General features: G+C 38.8%; 1 protein-coding gene across 6 annotated transcripts in view; it reads left to right on the top strand.

Moving 5' to 3' along the window:
- Positions 1 to 20,118, top strand: part of LOC132110641 (transforming acidic coiled-coil-containing protein 2-like) — a 43,379-nt gene that overhangs the window by 8,932 nt on the left and 14,329 nt on the right. For 5 of the 6 annotated variants that reach the window (XM_059517419.1, XM_059517418.1, XM_059517415.1 and 2 more), the window contains 6 exons: positions 185 to 652; positions 4,415 to 4,681; positions 15,768 to 15,895; positions 16,611 to 18,030; positions 19,644 to 19,704; positions 19,819 to 20,074. In XM_059517419.1, the coding sequence (XP_059373402.1) occupies positions 185 to 652; positions 4,415 to 4,681; positions 15,768 to 15,895; positions 16,611 to 18,030; positions 19,644 to 19,704; positions 19,819 to 20,074 (2,600 nt within the window). The remainder of the gene's footprint in view (positions 1 to 184; positions 653 to 4,414; positions 4,682 to 15,767; positions 15,896 to 16,610; positions 18,031 to 19,643; positions 19,705 to 19,818; positions 20,075 to 20,118) is intronic. The other variant, XM_059517416.1, reaches the window with a different exon arrangement.

Genomic DNA, 20,118 nt, shown 5'->3' with positions numbered 1-20,118 from the left:
TAAACAGTGACATCAACTCATGAAAAAATAATAATTTCAAACCCATGGTCAAGCACACACTGGGCTTTCCCATATGTTAGCGTGAGACATAAGCGTTCATGCATACAGGCTATAACGCATTTGAATTGAGACAAACAGTAAGCATAATTTGTTCATCTGCTATTTCTGTTTATTTTCTCTCCAGACTGTTTGAGACCCACGGTTTGCCTCAGGCTGAACTAGAATTCCGAACCCCAACAGAAGAATATTTTCTCCCTGCTCCTGAAGAGTGTTTCCCCCCTGTGCCTGAGGAGTGTTTCCCCCCTGCGCCTGAGGAGTGTTTTCCCCCTTCACCTGAGGAGAGTTTTCCCCCGGCTCCTGAGGAGAGTTTTCCCCCGGCTCCTGAGGAGAGTTTTCCTCCTGCTCCTGAGGAGAGTTTTCCCCCGGCTCCTGAGGAGAGTTTTCCTCCTGCTCCTGAGGAGAGTCTTCCCCCGGCTCCTGAGGAGAGTCTTCCCCCGGCTCCTGAGGAGAGTTTTCCTCCTACTCCTGAGGAGAGTTTTCCTCCTACTCCTGAGGAGAGTCTTCCCCCGGCTCCTGAGGAGAGTTTTCCTCCTGCACCTGAGGAGAGTTTTACCCCTATTACTAAGCAGCCAGAAGAACCACTAGACTGCAGGTGAGACTTACATGCTCCTTATGCACTTTCATGAAATTATTTACCACTTTCTTGGTTTGTTATTGAGTTAGTTGCTACTTGCCACAAATAAATCCCTCTTAAATAATGACTATTTAGACTACAGGATGCCAAAATAGTTCAGTTTAGGTACAGTGAACAACATTTTTGATAGAAGGATCATGCAGTACAGTTGGGGGCATCCCTTTTTTGGAAATTTGTAAGTTCGGTTTTTGTCTGGATGGGCTAAATCTGATATTGTGTAACGCATTTTGTCAGTTTCATTGCTTAAGTAAAAAATAAAAATGCTACATGGGTGATCAAAGACCTTGATTTGTTGAATTCTTTTGAAGGACATGTTTAAGGAACATTGTGTTAGGGGAATTACTTATCCTCTCTCGTTTTATCATTACTCCCCACTGCCTCTCTTTAGTCTAAAGCTGCTCTGTTGCAGCAGCCACAACAGATGAAAATGGATCACTTGGTGCTTGTCAGTCAGAGGTTTTAGCCTAGCACCTCATTTAGAAAGACATGCCGGATCCAGGGAGAAAGAAAGATCAAAGGAAAAAGAGAGTGGTGGATAGTGAAAGGCAGTGAGAATGAGGGGAAAGAAGACAGCAAAATTTTTACTGTGTGCATTTGTTCTAGTATTCCTGAATGGCCCACTCTTTGTTGCTTGCCACTAGGGGAATTTTGCATGTATCTGTCAGTATGTGTGTGTTTGTGCACGTGTCTTGCTTAAGCATGCATATGTGTTTGCTATTTGCACCAACGCCCTCACATGAGGTCATACCGAGAGGTCTGTCAGTGTGGAACAAAAGCTATTGTTCAGGGCCGTTCCAGTTAAGAATATTATTCTGTGTGTGTGTATAGATAGATAGGAAGATAGATTGATAGCTACTCTCGAGACTCAGAGAAAGAGAGATGAGATACGAATAAATAAATGAGAAAAGGAATGTGAAGTGGCTGTCTGAGGAATTTTGAGTGGCTTGCCTAAAAGTATAGTAACACACTTTACTCTGGGTACTGATCTCGGGTGAGTTCCATACCTTCTTTTCTGTTTAAAATGTAACATTTCTCTTTTGATTTTACTAATAGTTTGAACTGCTGGAGAGTACAGCCTTGTGGATATTTGGACAGATGTTAATTACAGATGGTTTGTGATGATATATCTTTTTGAGATAACTGTGCAGATTTTAATAAAAGCCTGCACAGCTACCATTTCATTAAAACTCTTTGGTTACACTTCAGTGGAATCTAGAGAACAAGTTTATTTTCTGTTGTTATTTAGGAAGTTGCAAATTTACTGATAACATCTTGGTGTTAGCGCCTCACCCACAACAGCTGAATAAAAACATGGCAATGTTAAATTTGAGAGCTTGTGCTAATTTTTTACAGTGCCTACCACAAAGTTACTAAATAGGTCAAATACACTTTCTAACCATTAGTCAGTTGTGGCCTAAAGGTTAGAGAGTCAGACTTGTAACCCAAAGGTTACAGGTTTGAATCTCAGGTTCGGCAGGGATTGTAGGTGGCGGGAGTGAATGACTAGTGCCCTCTTCCACCCTCAATACCACGATTGAGGTGAGACTCTTGAGCAAGGCACCAACTCCCTGGTTGCTGCGGCATTGGCTGCCCACTGCTCTGGGTGTGTGTTCATAGTGTGTGTGTGTGTGTGTGTGTTTGATCACTTTCTCACTGCTGTTTGTGTGCACTTGGATGGGAGAAATGCAGAGCACAAATTCCAAGTATGTCACCATACTTGGCCACACATCATGTCCCTTCCTTTACAACAGGCTTCTGTGTTTTACACATTTTATGTAGTGCATTATTGCATGTCATTTAGCTAGCTTGTTCCACATTAGATTTTAATTTCATTCTATTTTATAAATCCACTTTAATGAGGGGATGAAACTGTGTGGATGCAATGGCTCCTGAGAGAGAGAGAGAGAGAGAGAGAGAGAGAGAGCTGGGGGGAGGGGGAGGGTTTAGGGTTGGCTTGGAAACCTTGTGAAGCATGACAAGAGCTCAGCAACAGTTACCATGGCAACAAATGTTAGCCATTGCAATTATTTTGAGTTAATGGAACAATTGTGTCAGTGAAGCTTTGAAATGGTACTCTTAGTCAAAATGTTTAACAATTTTTCATTATAAAATAAGACAATAGACCCTAATAATTGCAATTATTAAAAGAGAACATTGTTAAAAGAGAACAGTGTGACAGCTCATCTTAGCTTTTGCTGTCAGTCAGTTTGATGGAGTGTGTGTATATAGGACTGTGAAAAAGTTGTTTGGCGGCTGTGCTAACAGTAGTGACGTTGTTATTTTTACGGCTGTAACACTCCAGCTCCTCCCTGCTGCCTTTGTTAGTGCTGTCTGTTTGCTATTAACAACGATGTATGCACTCATTCCTATAGACACAGCTGCTCCTGGGAGATTAGATTTTGTATTTGCGCCTTTCCTCATAACTCTGGTACATTAAAAACATTATTTTGTTCATTAAAGTTGTGTTTTGTGGTTATGTGTAACATGCAATCTCCCACTATCCAGCTAAAGCAAAGGAAGGAGAGGATCATGATACTCTGATGTGTGCATAGGCCTATTTAGAGGGCACTTTTACAAACTGTCTACAACTGTTTCTGATGTGATAGTGCAGAGCTATGTACAGTTGTTTAGGATGTGTGGTGGAGTGAGTTGTATTTTTAGTATGTGACATGAGGCACACCCCTTGACAGGAGCAGCTGAAGGGCTGTCTGCTGCTCTGCCTGTTGAATTAGACTTTGTCTGTGATGGTGCTTAGCTATTGCCATTTTTCCCCATGCCAAGAGTGCAGGAGGGATGGTAGTATCATAAATAACATTGTGATTTATTATTTTATGAAAAATATGATAAAAATTTATTAAAATATATATTTTTTGTATACATTTATATATACAACATGTATCTTATGTGGTTCATCAGAAAAATAAATTGAAGAACTGACTGATTTATTATTCATAGAAAATACACTACCATTATAATGTTTTTTAGTTTTTTAGTTTAGTTTTTAATTTTTTTAACTCTTGTGCTCAATAACACTGCATTTATTGGACCATTAAAAAAACAGTAAATAAAGTATTTTAAAGTATAGTAATTTTACATAATTGTTTCTATTTTGATTCATTTTTAAAATGTAATTTATTCCTCTGATAACGAAACAGAACTTTTAACAGTCGTTAATAGTCTTAGTTTTACATGATTCTTTAGAAATCCTTTTAATATGCTGGTTTGGTGCTCAAGATTTATTATTATTGATGTAGTAAATGGTTGTTTAATACTTTAGCAGAAACTATGATACATTTTGGATTCTTTGATAAATACAAAGTACAAAAGAGCATCATTTATTTGAAACATAAATCTTTTGTATAAATGTTTAAAAGTTTTGTATAGAATGTATACATATCTTTACTGTTACTGTAACTTAATTTATTTTCTGAATAAAATTAATATTTTTTTTTTAAATCATACTGACACCAAACTTTTGAACAGAAGCCTATAAAAAAGAAAAGTTGTTTATTTGTTGGATTTGTTGTTTAAAAAAAATTATATAGAATATAAATAAGAATAAAAAAAATTCTTAGCTGATGTCTGAGTTCAGCACCTTATTTTGGTTTGTGTACTATGTTATTAATGGTTCTTATGTGAATGATTTCATAGGTACCAGTGCGTCTCTCCTCACCCTGCCCTATGTGTGTTAAACGCCTGTGAATTTTTGGTGTTATGCAGGTCTCTTCTGGTAGAAGCTGCTGAGAGGAGTGAGCCTGTCCCCTCTCCCTTATCACCCCTACCACAGCACAACACTGTTCCTGCCCTCCCTGCCCACCTGCTCCAGGACACAGTTGAGTTCCCCACACCGCCCCCTACCCCTCGGGACAGGGCTCCCCCTGAGCCTCAGACCCTTCCTCCTGCTCCTGATGGTCTACTGGAGGCTTCCCCTGCTGCCCCTGCGCCTCCTCAAATCCAACAGCTACAGCACTCTGAGCCTTCAGCAAGGTAGGATATAATTATTTACTGAGTGAGCTTACTGTTTAACAGTGTACAGTTTTTTCATCTTTAGAAGATTGTGAGGATGCCACAAGTGTAGAGATACTGTACACTCATACATGCGCACTGTGGTTATTTTAAGAACCTTGGATGAGGCGCAGTCACGCAGAGCACACAACTTTTACCACTCATATGCCCTCCCTGCGTGGGCATTACAATTCACATGAAGCTGCTTTCAAATGCTTTCATACATCTAGTCTGTTCTTAATCATCACACTCATCAGAATCTATATACTGATTAGATTATTTAAATCGATCTGACTGTAAGACGTAATTTCACTATGCGTTTGGAGGGTATTGTTGACTGTGCTGATAATAATAATAGCAGTGATGATCCCAAGGGATTTGTGCCATACACTGCATGTACAGTATGTACACAGAGTACCTCAATGAAGTCGTGGCCTAGTGGTTAGAGAGTTTGACTCCTAACCCTAGGGTTGTGGGTTTGAGTCTCAGGCTGGCAATACCACGACTGAGGTGCCCTTGAGCAAGGCACTGAACCCCAAATGCTCCCCAGGCGCTGCAGCATAAATGGCTGCCCACTGCTCCAGGTGTGTGTTCATAGTGTGTGTGTGTGTGTGTTCACTGCTGTGTGTGTGCACTTTGTATGGGTTAAATGCAGAGCATGAATTCTGAGTATGAGTAACCATACTTGGCTGTGTGTCACGTCACCCTGTTTCCTCTGTGTCTGTAATAGTTTTATGAAGCACCCAGAAATTACTTTGCCATGTAGACTATTGCCTTTGACATCAGGCTTTGTGTGCATTTAACACCACTGTTTAAGCTGAATAAAGTGGCCCTAAAATCATTTTAATTCATGCTTAAAATATATGAAAGTCATTAAATCCACAAAATGTCAAATCAAGCAAATGATTCTAGAACTTTTCTCAGGACTAAATTCTTTTTTGTAGATATTTTTAATTGAAAACCAACTGTTATCAAGGTGATTTTAGTGGTTGAAGTCACTTCTTTCTGTTGTTTTAAGATACTGTATTGCTATGGAGTGCACTGCCGCTACTGTAGGTGACTGATTTCCATCTGTGCGCATTTTTGTAATAGATTACACATCTATCAGAGGTTGTGCTGTGTTTGGATAGAGCAGGGGTTTTCAAACTGTGGGTCGCGACCCACTTGTGGGTCACAGAATGGAACAAGGTGGGTCACACAAAGTCACTTGGCTGCAGCTAAATTTGCGTTTCAATAAAAACACACACACACACTCACACAGTTCAGTCTAGGGCTGCACGAATGTGACGAGTGGGGCGGGGCCGAGAGCCGTGGAGTGATTGGGAAATGAGCGACACCTGCAACACTCACCGGTCTCGAGAACCCCGGAGGAGATAGGAAGTATACAAAAGAAGAGCGACGACAGTGAAGGACGAGAGAGGCCACTGGGTGGCGTCTGTACTTCCCGGTCAGAGAGCACCTGTCCATCAAAAGCTCACTATCCAATCAGAGTAGATCACTGTTAACACCACCCCCATGAGATGTTTGTGTCAAAACACCAAACGAAAAACTGCGAAACGTAAGCGAAATCTGTAGCAATGAATTCAGAATCCACGATTAGCGAAAACGAATCTTTGAAAAACATTAACAAAGAATGAAGCATATTTGAAGAGCCTGTTAAATTTGTGCGACTGAGTTAATTTTTTTTCATTTTCATAGTGTTTTTCTTCTTTTGTAATGGCATATTTTTGATAGTTTCTGAAAAAGTTACGTTCAGTTTTATAAAGTTTCGTTCATTATTATTGAAACAAATGTAATTCCATAAGCAGGGCACAAATGCAGGATTAATTGTAACACTACAAGATTTAAACATTTCCACGTAACAAAATGTACAAAAGTTTGCAATATTTCCTTGATGTATCATCTCTGTTTAAAGAAAAATTTGCCAAAGTTCAGAAGTCTTTTGAAGATATTGCTGAACATTTATTTAACCATCACAAAAATAAATATATTTTTTTTATTATTATTTAAAATGAGACACATCTGTTTATTATAATTTTTTACCAATTTCACAATTATTTTAATCTCAAAACTGTGTTAGATAGCTCTGCTTTGCTTCTCATGCTTTTCTAAATAAGTGTTGGATTGTGCTCCGTTCTCGCCGACACAAACGGAAGATCATGAATGTATTTTCTGCAACAAAACACAGCAGCGCAGATTACAGTTCACTAGAGTGAGCCTGCTTCACGTTTTTATGGACACTACATATTTTAACGTCTGTAAACAAAAATTAAAACTGAAATATTAGTAGTGAAAATTTTTTATTTTTATTAAATACTTAATTTCTGTCATCAAACTTTTAAGATTAGGCTTAAAGTAATGTCAATCGTTTTCTTATTTTTTTTTATATATATATATTTTGGTGGGTCGTGAAATAGATTACACTTGTCTAGGTGGGTCGTAGAATGGAAAAGTTTGGGAACCACTGGGATAGAGATCAGAATAACTCAGCCACGTTGACAGGTGATGAGCTCAGCTTGCATTTCTTCTATCAGACAGCAGAGGGCGAGCAAGTGTGTATGTGTTTCTTTCAGCATTGGAACTGAACTCTGCTGCCCACTGCAGCACACAGCTTGTAAACACACCAGAACAGGAATATAACCTACAGGTAAAAAAACCTGTCCTACACTGTAGGACCCTCAAAGGTAGACCTTTGTATCTTATCTACCCAATAAACGGATGCAAAATGCAGATGCGAGAACCTAATCTTACCATCTTACATGTTTCTCTGAAAAAAATTTCCATTGCTGTTGTTGGCTGGACAGTGTTGCTGTAGAAAAATGAATGCTTTATGTGAAATTTTATTTCATTTTATTAGTTTGGTGCAGTCTATAATTTCTTCATTTTTTTTCTTGAAGAGTCACTGCCCACTAATCTCTGTTTCTTTAACACATGAACAAAACAAAGCTTCAGTTAACTTTGGGGCATGAAGACTTCCCTACTCTCTGTCCAGTCCTCAGGCTTTAGAGTGGAAGTGAATAGGCAGATCTGTGCGAAAAGCTCTTTGTTCTGCTTTCTCATGAGTGAACAATAGATTTATATTCCTCATGTTTCAGATGCCCCCACCAGTGTCCTAATTTCCCACAACTGCTGTTGTCTCATGCTGTAAATCAATACGGATTAGCTTTTCTTTGAGTTGTCTCTCATTTTCATTCTCATTGTCATTTTCATTTTTCCAGATCACACCTAAATATACCCTTTCATAACATATGCATTGCGATTTTGAATATATCTGTAATTTGAGAACATCAGGACTGATGGCTGCTTTCTCCCATTACCTCTTTCTATTCTCAGGGGTGTTGATATATCATGACTTTGACCTTAGCAAATAGAAAGATCTGAAACCTATGAGAGAACAGCAGTAGTAAATCAGAGAGTCTGCTAGTCTGATGGACATGCAGTTCATTTATGCTTTATTTGTTTGGATGTTGCTATTAGATACATTGTTTTTTCTGTAAGCTCTATTTCATTATGGGAAATTATTTAAATGTGTTGCTCTGACCCATTCAAAACCAATTTGACATACATATTTGAAGCTTTAACCCTCACAATGTAGAAATGCACTTTCTAGAATCTTTTTTTACATTCTTAGAACGTCAAAATTCATTGCATTTTTATATATGTACAGAAATAATGTAACATTTTTCATGTTGGATGCATGCTATCAGGCTGAAATGTTGTTTATATTGTAATCAATATTTCACCAGATGGTGAAAAATCGTGAAGAATGAAACAAATACTTTTTTTATTAAAGTGACAGCTCACCCAAAAATGATCATTCTTTTAGCATTTACTCACCATCATGTTGTTCCAAACATGTATGAATTTCTTTCTGCCACTGAACAAGAAGATATTTTGAAAAATCTCATTGTTTTGTGATCAGTACAATGAAAGTCAGTGGAGTTCAATGTTGTTTGGATGTTTTTCTGTTTCGCTGAAGAAATAAAGTCATACAGGCTTGGAACGGCACAAGTAAATAAAGTACATTTTTCATTTTTTTAAAGTATATTTTTCAAGATATCACTAAATACCCTGGAGGTCTGAGAGACAAGTAGACCATGAGAGTTAAGTTTCTTATCCTATTAAGTTCACAGGAGAGAGATGATGGGATTTAGGGCAGTAAAAAAAAAAAAAAAAACTATGAAAGGTGTTACATAACAAAATACTAGAGTGAACACATGCCACAGTTTCTGTGTCTCGGTGTGTGGAAAAGAGACCGGTGTCTTTCAGTTTGGCGTGGGGTTGGCTATTGTTTGCGTTTGGTGTGCTGGTCGGCACAAGAGAGCTCAGATCAACAGGGAAATGCTGCTCATCTTCTAAAGCACTCAGGTCCCTGGGGAGAGAGAGAGAGAGAGAGAGAGAGAGAGAGAGAGAGAGAGAGAGAGAGAGAGAGAGAGAGAGAGAGAGAGAGAGAGGGATTGGGAGAGGGAGAGGGAGAGGGAGAGGGAGGGCTATGGAGAAAACCAGCAGCCGTTTCACTGAAAGCCACAACAAGCCAATGAGAAGAAAGAGTTGAAGACTAGAGAGCAGGAGCATCACTTACTCCCTCTCTCTTCTCTTGCTTCTCTTGCCTCGCATCCTTCCACATCTCTACCCATAAGGCTTAGTCCTGTTCTATTGTTGTCAAGGATACACAACCTTCCCCTGATGCAGTGTAGACAGAGACGGAGAAGGAGTCAGAGAGAGCTAAAGTAAGGGATGCTGAGGGCTGAGTGTGGGTCGCACGAATGCCCCTGATGCCATCTGCTCCGGATCTACTGCAGCAAAGCAGTGTGTTTGACGCCAGCCCAAGGGCCCCCAGGACGAGAGACGTGGAGGAACAGGAGGCGCAGGTTGAGGGGAGGAGGAGGGAGACGGGTGCCAGTGGAGATCATATAGCAGAGGATGGGAGCAGTGGAGTCCGCTGAGAATGGACAGCCCCCCTGTCCCTCTCAGGAGCGTCCCGAGAGCATGTGAGTAAGAACCAGAGGAGTAGATAGGAGGGTTCTTGACGACCTCATTGTAGTCGCTGGTGGTGGTGTTGTTTTCAAGTACCTGGTTTTCTCACCTGGTTTGAGTCTCCATTGGAGTATTCCTTCAGCGATGCCTGCGCTGTGAGAAAAATAAATAACAAGTATAGTATTTGTCAGAGAAACGCAATCACAAAGGAAGAGGGGATTGTTATTTTGTCTTTGTGAGGTCACAATCAGACATTATGTTTATTTACATTAGCCATTTGCTGGCGGCAGTAAGGCTGTGTATGTGTTTTTGCATATTGACGTTTGCGTTCCAGTCTGGAAGGCTTGCAGACGTCTGGACAGGGGAGAAATGGCTGTATTTAATAGGAGAGAGATATGTGTTTTTATGGGGGATGGAGGCTAATGCTGCAGCATTGAGAGAATGAGAGATGCTGCTGAAATAGAACACTGAGATGTGTTGGCGAAAAGGGGGAGGGGGAAATAGGGAGAGAGTGGGGCTTGCCATAGGCTACATGTATTTATGTTGTTATTTATGACATTCAGAAAAGCACAATGGCATTGATCATGAAAAACATTTTGTGTAGGTGGAGTGGTTTTTCAATATCAAGTTGGTTTGTGGTATAAACCTGTTGTAAATCTTAAAGAATGTGCACCCAAATTAACATTCTGTCATCATTAGCAGTACATAACCTGCATTATTTCTTTCTTCAGTGGAACACAAAATGGTAAATTTATTAGAATGCCCTCTACAATGAAAGCAAATGGTAACCAAAGGTCCCAAATTTAGTAAATAATTACTTACATTTCATTTGGCTCGCAAAAAGCCTTCACATTGCTTGCACAAGTCATATGGACTAATTTTATGATGCTTTTATGTTGCTGTTTAGTCTTTTATGGAGTTTGTCAGAAGCTGGTTGCCATACACTTTAATTTGATAGAAAAGAGCAGTTCAGACATTCTGCTCATTTTGTGTTCCATTCAAGAAACAAGTGCATACAGGTTTAAAACAACATAAGGAGGAGCAAATGACCTGTTCCTTTAAAATAGTCTATAAACCAATTGTGTGTCTTTGCTTATAAAGCACATTCTAACATAGAAGATGTTTTATTGAATTTAATCCTCATCCTATCGGCCACAATGGTTTTTTCCTGCTATAACTGACCTTTGTGCAAAACATCCTGGAATTTGTTGCTCCTGGCAGCACAGCTGGGGATGATGGGAAAGTTTGAACCTGCTCTGAGGTCTGTGCTTTAAGTAAAAGTATTGTAGCACCATACAGTGTTGCTCTTCCAGCCATGACTAACATAGCTTTAAGCGTCTAAAGTTTGGCTTATGCAACCCCCTTTTGAGAATGCTTACATAAAAGAACCTTCAGAGTTTACGTGAGAGTTTGAAATGCTACTCAAAAAGCTTGATATTATTAGATTAGTCATTTAGCTCACCTACTATACCAGAAGCTCATGACAGAATGGAATCCAATGGAAGAACCTTTAAGCATTGCCTTTTAGAACCCCCCCCCCATACAATTCTTTTTTCTTTTGGCATTCATTCAGAGTTGTCTTCAGCTCTGCATAAGCACTGCAATGCACTTGATGCACTTCTGTCTCATAATGATTCATATATATATAATTTTTTTTAATATATTTTAAAATAAATGTTCACCAAGACTGCACTTATTTGATCAGTAATATGGTAAAACTGTAATATTGTGAAATATTATTACAATATAAAACATATTTATAAAATAAAAAATAAAATAAAACGTAATTTATTCCCATGTTGGCAAAACTGAATTTTTAACATTAATCCAATCTTCAGTTTCACACGATCCTTCAGAATTCATTCTAATATGTTGACTTTGGTGCTCAAATAACATTTCTTATTATAATTGATAAATATAGTTGTGCTGCTTAATATACTTTTTCTCAGGATTCTTTTATTAATATAAAGTTCTAAATAACCAAAATTCTAAACCAAAATATTTTAAACTGTAATTTTTTGTAACATTATAAATGTCTTTACTGTCACTTTTGATCAATTTAATGAATCCTTATTAATTTCAAAATAGTAATAATAATAAAATATTTATTCAATAATAAATGTACTATTTTGTCTCTTTTTTACCCATAATTTCCTGTTTTATTTACATTTTTCATATCAGTTTAGTGGCAAAATATCTAAAATAAAAATATTCAAATGTGAACAATATCTGTATATTTATATTCCAGTTCGGACTTTAGTCACCAGCAGTGACCCACTTTAGAATACCGATGCCGTGTCATGAGCACTAACATTCAGATCTACTGGGAAACATGTACACTGCTGGAGATTTCATGCACTGCTAAGCATTCAACTCTGTAAAGGCTGTAATAACATGACCTGCACTTTTTTCAACTGTTTGACTAGCATATACATATATGGGCATGTACTTTTCGCTAACCATTTCTGTGACTTTCGGGTTATCTGAAGTTTGCTGTTGTGTTGTAAGGACCATTTTGTTATCCATGCAGTATTACATGTTATAACAGGGCTGTCTTAGGGGCATACAGCAATCAAGTGTCCTTTTATTCCAAAGGTATGTTTCACTGTTTTCACATGTTTCATCTAGTGTCACAACCTAGTGTCAAATTGAGCAAAGTGGTAAATCAGCTTTGAGATGCCCCATTTGGTGATGTATATGACCAGTATCTACACCTCCCTGTCTCTCATCACTCTGAGCCTCTGAGACCATGGAATAAGCTCAGTGCTGCAGGAGATCTAGCACTCATAAAATATTGAGAGTATGCCTGAATTATTTGATAGTTCTGGTGGTGAAAGCTGTATTCCTCCTGAGAGGAAGCAGTTCTTTGCTGAGGAAACTTGGTCCTGATTTGTTGCAGGATTTTTGACTTGAAATGTTAATAATAATTAACATAAAATATAGTTTTCTTTCTTAGCATGATGTTAAGATCACATCTTATGTGGAACTGAATCACTGATTATCAAGACTGTGAAAATTAATTTAACACTAACTTCAGCTTGCTGCCAGAGATGATGTCTCTAATGCCTGTATTATATCTCTGTGATTTAACGGTTTAATCAGTTTATATAAAGATGAATAAAGTTTTAAATAAATTCTAGGTTTAAAGCTGCCAAAAGGAGTTATCACCTCATAAAACACTCCAATAGCCATTGGCAGTTTTGAGATATGGATATGCTCTTCAGTCTTGGGATGAAAAAATGTATATAAATTTACTTTGAGGACTTTTAATTTATGATTGGAAACTGGGGCAATGTTTGGAATAGCATACTAGCATACTATTTATTTACAGCTGCTGTAGTACAACCTACACACCAGTTGGCAGTATGCTAGTATTCCAGTTGGAGCACAGCCTTTGTCTTCCTCTACTGGTCAACGTATGTCATTAACTCAATTTCTAGTACACATTGTACCCTCTGACATTAAATTGAGCACAGCCTTAAAAAAAAAAATATTATTAGCAGATATGTTTATAGAGCGGTTTTTATCATTCTTTTCTCTGACAAACTGATAGCTGTCCTTTTGGTTCAGGTTAGCTTTGTTTGAACAGCATTGTGGGTTGTTGTGCTCACAGCAGTGTCTGTGGCTAGAACCCAACAGTGCTGTTCTGTGCCCGACAATCCTGGTTGTCTCCATGCAGACAAATCCACCTAAAAAAATCCCCCATGTCTTCTGTCTCCTTTAGCTTTGCATTCTGTTAAAACTCATTTATTGCAGATATGTACTTGTTTACTAGATTTTTTGTCCTGCAGCATCTACAGATTCTTCTGCATTTTAAATTTACAGCTGGAATTTGCAATTACTTCTCGGTAGCATTAATAAAAATGTTCAATAAGATTTAATTAATATTGTATTATTATTTTTTTTCCTCCCACCATCTAGAAGAGAGTTAAAAAGAGGATGTGGAAAACCCATTCTTAGTTTTTTAAAACTCCCGAGAGGAACATAAACTTGATGATACAGCGTTCCACCTAATTTGCTCGGCAGACTTTTCAGAAATAAATCAGTGTTTTATTTTCCCATGCCATGAAATAAATGGGTTTTTATATCTGCTAATAGACTTCCTGTGCATATGTGGATCTATGTGAAAGACATGGAAATTTTTGGCCCGGATTTTGTGCAAGTTGCCAGTTTGTGCCTCGTCTAGCACATGGGAGCATATGTCTAGAGAGCACTGTCACCATGGCAACAGTGTGCTTGCCAGATATGTGAAAAGATCCCTGGACGGGCTGAAACACTCATCAACTCATAATTATCTCACCCAATGTCACTAACACAATGAAAGCTGTAAAATTAGACTTAAAGACTGTTGAAATGCTGTCTTGAATTATATTGTATGTAATTAATATTATCCTTGAATACAAATCAATATTGTAATATAAACGATATACAGTATTAACACTTGTAAGAAGAATACTGTTTTTATTACTCTAATTCTCTATTTGTATCATATTAGTGCATTACATCCCAATAATTTTAGGTTTGACCTGTACTTAGAAATAAATGTTGGTTAGCATCCCATGCTGAGGACTAGTATCAAAAGGATGTGCAGTTTTTTTCAGCAGGAAATGTGTGTGTTCACTGCACTGAAAGCATCAGTTATATGGAACAAAACTGAGTGCATGAATCCAGCTAAGTCCTTGCTGTAGATACTAGTAGTGAAAACATGACGTCAGACAAAGAAAACCATGGTGGAATTTAAAGAAAAATCCTGATTTGTTTTACACTTGCATTACAGATGGGTATTATAGCACGGATAGAGAGAAAGGGTTAAATAAGATAGAGGAGTAATAAAAAAAAACATTGATTAGATATAGAAAAACACAGATTTTCTTTATATTACAGCAGCCTGAGTGGGAAATCTGCTTCTCTCCTCACTGTGGGGGAGGGAAACCTGCCGGAGGATAAGTTAAAGGGAGAGAGAGAGAGAGAGAGAGCCAAGCAACGAGTCTGCGAGTGGCAAGTACTGAATCTGCAACGGGTTTCATTTGGATAAAGCCCACCTTCAGTAATAGCTCAAAGAGAGAGAGAGCGCGTACGATATTGAAAAAGAGGGAGGGATGGGGAGAATTGGGCATAAGACACAAAGGGATAGAATCAAAGCTTCGGATTTCAGGAATTGCTATTGGGAATAGGGAAAGTGTATGAGTAATCGGTGGCAGATATGGCAGTGAGCGCGTGGCAGGCTCTGTCTCCACTGCAGTGGGCTCGCTGGGGCTGGGACACGCTGCTGGGAGGGACATCTGAAGAGGATGGGGCAGACCCAGCCCTAGGGCTCCTCCAGCACCTCAGCTGGACCTCCAGATATGATTACATGATCCATGGCAGGCAGAGGTGAGCATAGAGTAACAGCAGAGAGAGAAAAGGGACTAATGCGGTGAGACTGAGGGGGGGGGGGGGGGGGTCTGCACATCTGTCTGAGGCTGTGGCTTTGTTGCTGTATTTGGACTATTGCTGTATTTGTACAAATGTTTTCACCTATGCTTTGACATATTATATGTCAGATTTGAGTATTACTGTATATGCTGATGCCAAGATAAAAAAAAAGGTTCACAAACCAACATTTTGATCTATTAACCTAAAAAGCAACATGGGCATCATCAGTCTTGACTGAAATGGCATAAATGTGTTAATGTGGGGAAAATAGCACCTCCACTGTGATACTCAGTAGTTTAAAATCAAAAAATAAGTGAATTTAGTGAATGAAAGAAAATGGAGTCCATGGCTGAGCACAATGTATGTTTGAGCTGTAGTTATTGGTCTCCTAGCTGCAGGTTCAGTGCTGTAATATCCATCTGTAATAATCCATCAGGGGCTACTAGACATAAGCTTATCCAGGCATTTGTTTATAAGATCTGGAAGACAATGAGTGATTGTTTAATATACTTTAGGAGTAACTGAATTGATTTGATCCATCGTGTAGAGTAAATATGAGCTGTGATGTGTGGAATTGATGCAGCTTGACATGGTGTTTATACTTCAGTGCGATTATTAAATCAGTTCTTAATTCAATATACTCAGGCTTTCTTCTGTCTGATTGTCTTTTCTGTAGGAGCTCAGACTCAGACGGAGCATTCGAAACCCCTGAGTCCACCACCCCTGTGAAGTCAGCTTCCCCACCAGTGTCCCCAACAGAGCCCCCCTGCACCAAATCAGAGGTATTGTCCCCAGACCACACAGGTACGTTTAGATCTCCATTCCCACCACAGATTGTCTTATGTGGAGTCTAATTATTTACATTTGAATAGATTCAGGAGGGTTTATTGGACTTTGAAATGCTTAAGATTGCAGGACATTTACATAGTGTCACTGTGTCTTATTTTGAACAAATTCTGTAATATTTAATATGAAGGAAATGTTATGGAAAATTAAGTAACTTTACCTAGTTATCTAGTATCTAAGTATCTGTAGCTAGAAATATGAACCAAAGCTGGAATATGTTATATGCAATATTTAAATATTAATTTGTGCTTTGTTGGAAAACAAAGAGATGGAGGTCTAATTAAATTATTTATTAAATATGTATTTTTTCATGACTTTATATAATTTTAATCCATTTTTCTTCTTTCTTGTTCTTAAAAAAAATCAAGAAAGGGCTGCCTTTTTACTTCCATTATTCTCTGACAGCAGAGCTGTACAATAGTTTTTGTTATCAAACACTGCACTTGAACTCTCTCTAGTGGATATACAGTGTATTGCTACTGAATTTTTTTTTCAAGAAAGGTCTAGAAAACAAAACTAACAAACTAACTGCTTTATACTTCTTAAATTCTTCAGTTGTTTAAAATAAAATATCAATGCATCTGTGATTTCTATTCTGTGATCTTGAAAGCATGATCTGTTTTCAAAATGTATAATAACATTTATAGTAACAGTCATACACTTATCTTTACAGCTTCCACTGCTGACATCTCTGCCAGTGAAGCTCAAGAGCCGAAACAGCTTCAACCTCTCAGCCGCTCTCAATCCAGAGCCTTTGATGAGGACAAACCAATAGCTGCTAGTGGCACCTATAACCTAGATTACTTAATTGCTGATGACCCCGTCCCAGAATCAAATTTTGGGTCTGGACCATCAAGCAGAGCGCCTCTTACCCGCTCTCTAAGCCTACAGTCAGGTGAGTTAGAGAGCCCAGGAGACAAACCCTCAGGAGCAACCTCCGAAAAACTCATTCACACACAAGCAGAGTCCTTCAGCACAGGAACAGAAAGCGCTCCGGGAACCCTTCGTAAAGTGAAGAAGCCCCGTTCAGGTTCCCTAAAGAAGAAACCTCTTTCCCGGCAGAACTCAAACCCAGAGCATTCCTCTCCCAAAACAGTTTCCTCTAGCAACACACCAGAAGAGAAAAAGAGAGGAAAACTACATCCTGAAAGCCCCTTGCATACTCAAGAGAGGCCTAGTTCCTCTCCCAGCCCTAGTCCTGCTGGTACCCTGCGGAGGAACAGGATAAAGACTCGAGTTGAGAGTCCTCCACCTTTGGCTGAGGAGGTCACTACCAGCTCAATATCAAGTCAACTCCAGCCGGAGCTTCCTGATCCTGTACCTGAGGCTCCAATTGTCCCTGACGAGGAGTCTCCTATCCCTCCAATTGCCTCCTACAAATGGGATCCAGACAACTTTGAGAATATTGACCCATTCTGTACAGGAGGCAGTAAAGTTGCCAACTCGCCGGTCTTGGGCAGGAAAGCCGACTTTACATCAGTTTCAGACACCCCTGTTGCTGTAGAGGAGCCTTGTGCCTCTTCTCCTACTAAAGAACAACCCATTAACACTGAGGAACAGCCAATCACCAAGCGCCAACCAGTCAGACTGGAGTTTGACTATTCAGAGGACAGTGGAGAGGCACCACGCAATACTCCTCCTCCTAAAATCCTAGGCAAGAAACCAGGGGCCAAGATGCCCATCCGAAAGCCCAAACTGGGGATTAAGAAGGCCCCTCCACCGCAGACAGAGCAGCTAGATAATGCACCTATCCCTGCACTTACAAATGATATGGATGATATCCCAATCCCCAAGGGGTTATATAACGTTGATCCCAGCAAGTGGGATGACCCTAACTTTAATCCATTTTCTTCAAACACTGGTATCCCCAACTCTCCTGGCCTGCCTAAAGAATCTTACAGCTTTGGTCCTGACTCCTCTGATGACTCAGTCGATCCTTTCAAATCATCCAACAAGATGGGAAATGTGCCTCCAAAAGCTGCCTCTTTTGACAAGTCCAACAATGACAACGAGAATGACAATGATAACATTGTTGAGTTGGAGGACCACAATCAGAACAAACCTGCCAAAAACAAGAAGAAGCCTCTCAAATCGTAAGTCTGCGCTTATTATGAAGCTATTTTCATCACCGTGTCAGTCTTCCATTGTTTTGTACTGTTTGTAAGTCTTGTCAATTTTCTTGTGTATATTTCTAAATTGTCAGATACGTTTGTATGTTATAGGGTGTTAGTACTTGTTTGTCAGCCTGTCACATGTCTGTTGATCTCAAAAATCAGCATACGTAATCATATAGCTTAAAACAAAATGTCACTTTAACATTTTTTAACTCATGAGCTCATGTCAACTTGTGTTATTATTCAATTTAATACATATTATGACAGATTTCACCACATCATTTCATGTCACCTGTATCTTCCTCTGCACCATGTTTGATATTCTCCAATGAGTATGTGTTGCCATCTAGTGGACCCTCAGACAAGTACAGTTGAAAATTCAGGCATGCAAATGTGAACAGGGGGTACAAACTTTATGCTAGAAAACATTATATGATTGGGTTACAATGTGCATGTGATCCAAGTCCTTTTTCCTATGAATCAGACCTAAAGATCGACATTTCATCTCTAAAATTTCTAAATTAATTCCTAATCCAAACATTTTTATGAAACTCATTTCAGAGATCTTGCCTCCTTAGGGTGGCCTAGTGGATAATAAACATTGCAGGTTTTATTACAGGAAAGCAGACCTGGAATGTTGACAAGGGAATCTTTATTATGCCTTTGAGCTAGACATTATTTTCCTTGTCTAAGACCCCCTGCACAACCTGATTCATTAATACAGCTGTTTGGGAGCAGTTTTAAGTAATATTACTTTCAAACTTGGAGTTTATTGGATCATTTGCCCCTGTTTCAGATTAATCAATCTAACATATTTTGCTCAGCTGCAGACTTTACTCCACAGTTCTTACACAATTCAGGATTTCCACCTTATGATATTATTATTTTAACACTGATGTCTTTTCAGATTTGACTTGAGAAGTGAAGCAATACTCCTGAAATATTTACATCAAACTTACATTATGAAATGTGCCAAAAACAGCAACAGAATAAGATTTGAAATGTGAGACATCTGTCACTTTCTTGGGTCACTGAGCGATTTAACAGGGGCTACAGGGATTAATACTAAGTGGGTCAGGGCAAAGACTGTGGAGTATTAAGGGTATTTTTTGTTATTATTTTCTAATTCTAAACCACAAATCTTTACTGCTGTTGGTATTAATTTCCTGCCATGATTCCATTCGTAAAGACTGCATTAGAAAATAAAAAGTTTACTATAAAAAAAAACACATTTACACAAGGAAATTTCAAACTGAAAAACATAAAATTGATATTTCCCACTAATAGAAGAATCAATCGTGAAACCTTGAATATTCCATTATATTGCAGGCTAATAAGATCTTAACTCATGAGATTTAATCCTTAATAATAAGCACCATCATTATCAGAACAACACATCAGGTATGTATTATTTAAATAAAACATTGATTCAGTAGAACATTATCTGTATGGTATCTGTCCAAAAACTGCTGTGTATAATAAATGTGGTTGGTGTGAGCACAGTTGGGTTTTTAAAAAATATTTATATGCTTTCATTTTGTGGTTTATTTCTAGATTTATAGCACAAATATCTATCTTGTTTTCTTAAACAGTAACACTTTTAGAGTGAAGAAATCACCAAAGAGGACTCCGATTACTGAGCCGTCTGCTCAAGTAAGTTAAGACACGAGTGTACATTCACCTACTCTACACTCACACAGTCACTGCAGATGTTCATTCTGAAGATGATCTGTTTCTCCCCTTCGCTGTCACCTCATATCATAACAGTGTTGTCCTGTGTGTTCTCCAATCTCGCCCTCCACTTCACACACACATAATCACCTGCAGGAGCACTCACCTGATGCCAGCCCTGAGCCTTCACAAGATCACGCCACAGATGAGGAGAAACTGGCTTCCTCCACCAATCAGAAATGGAATAGACATGACATAGAGGTGGAGCTGACCTCTGATTCCCAAGACTTCCCACAGCCGACTGACTTTACAACTTTTGTCAACGAGAACAGTTTACCCATACAGAGTGATGGTGAGAGAGTGGAGGAGTCTCTCATTATGTTACTACATGCATTA

The sequence above is a fragment of the Carassius carassius genome, chromosome 30 (genome assembly GCF_963082965.1).
Source record: "Carassius carassius chromosome 30, fCarCar2.1, whole genome shotgun sequence".
NCBI lineage: Eukaryota > Metazoa > Chordata > Actinopteri > Cypriniformes > Cyprinidae > Carassius > Carassius carassius.
This window is presented reverse-complemented; position numbering and strand designations above follow the sequence as displayed.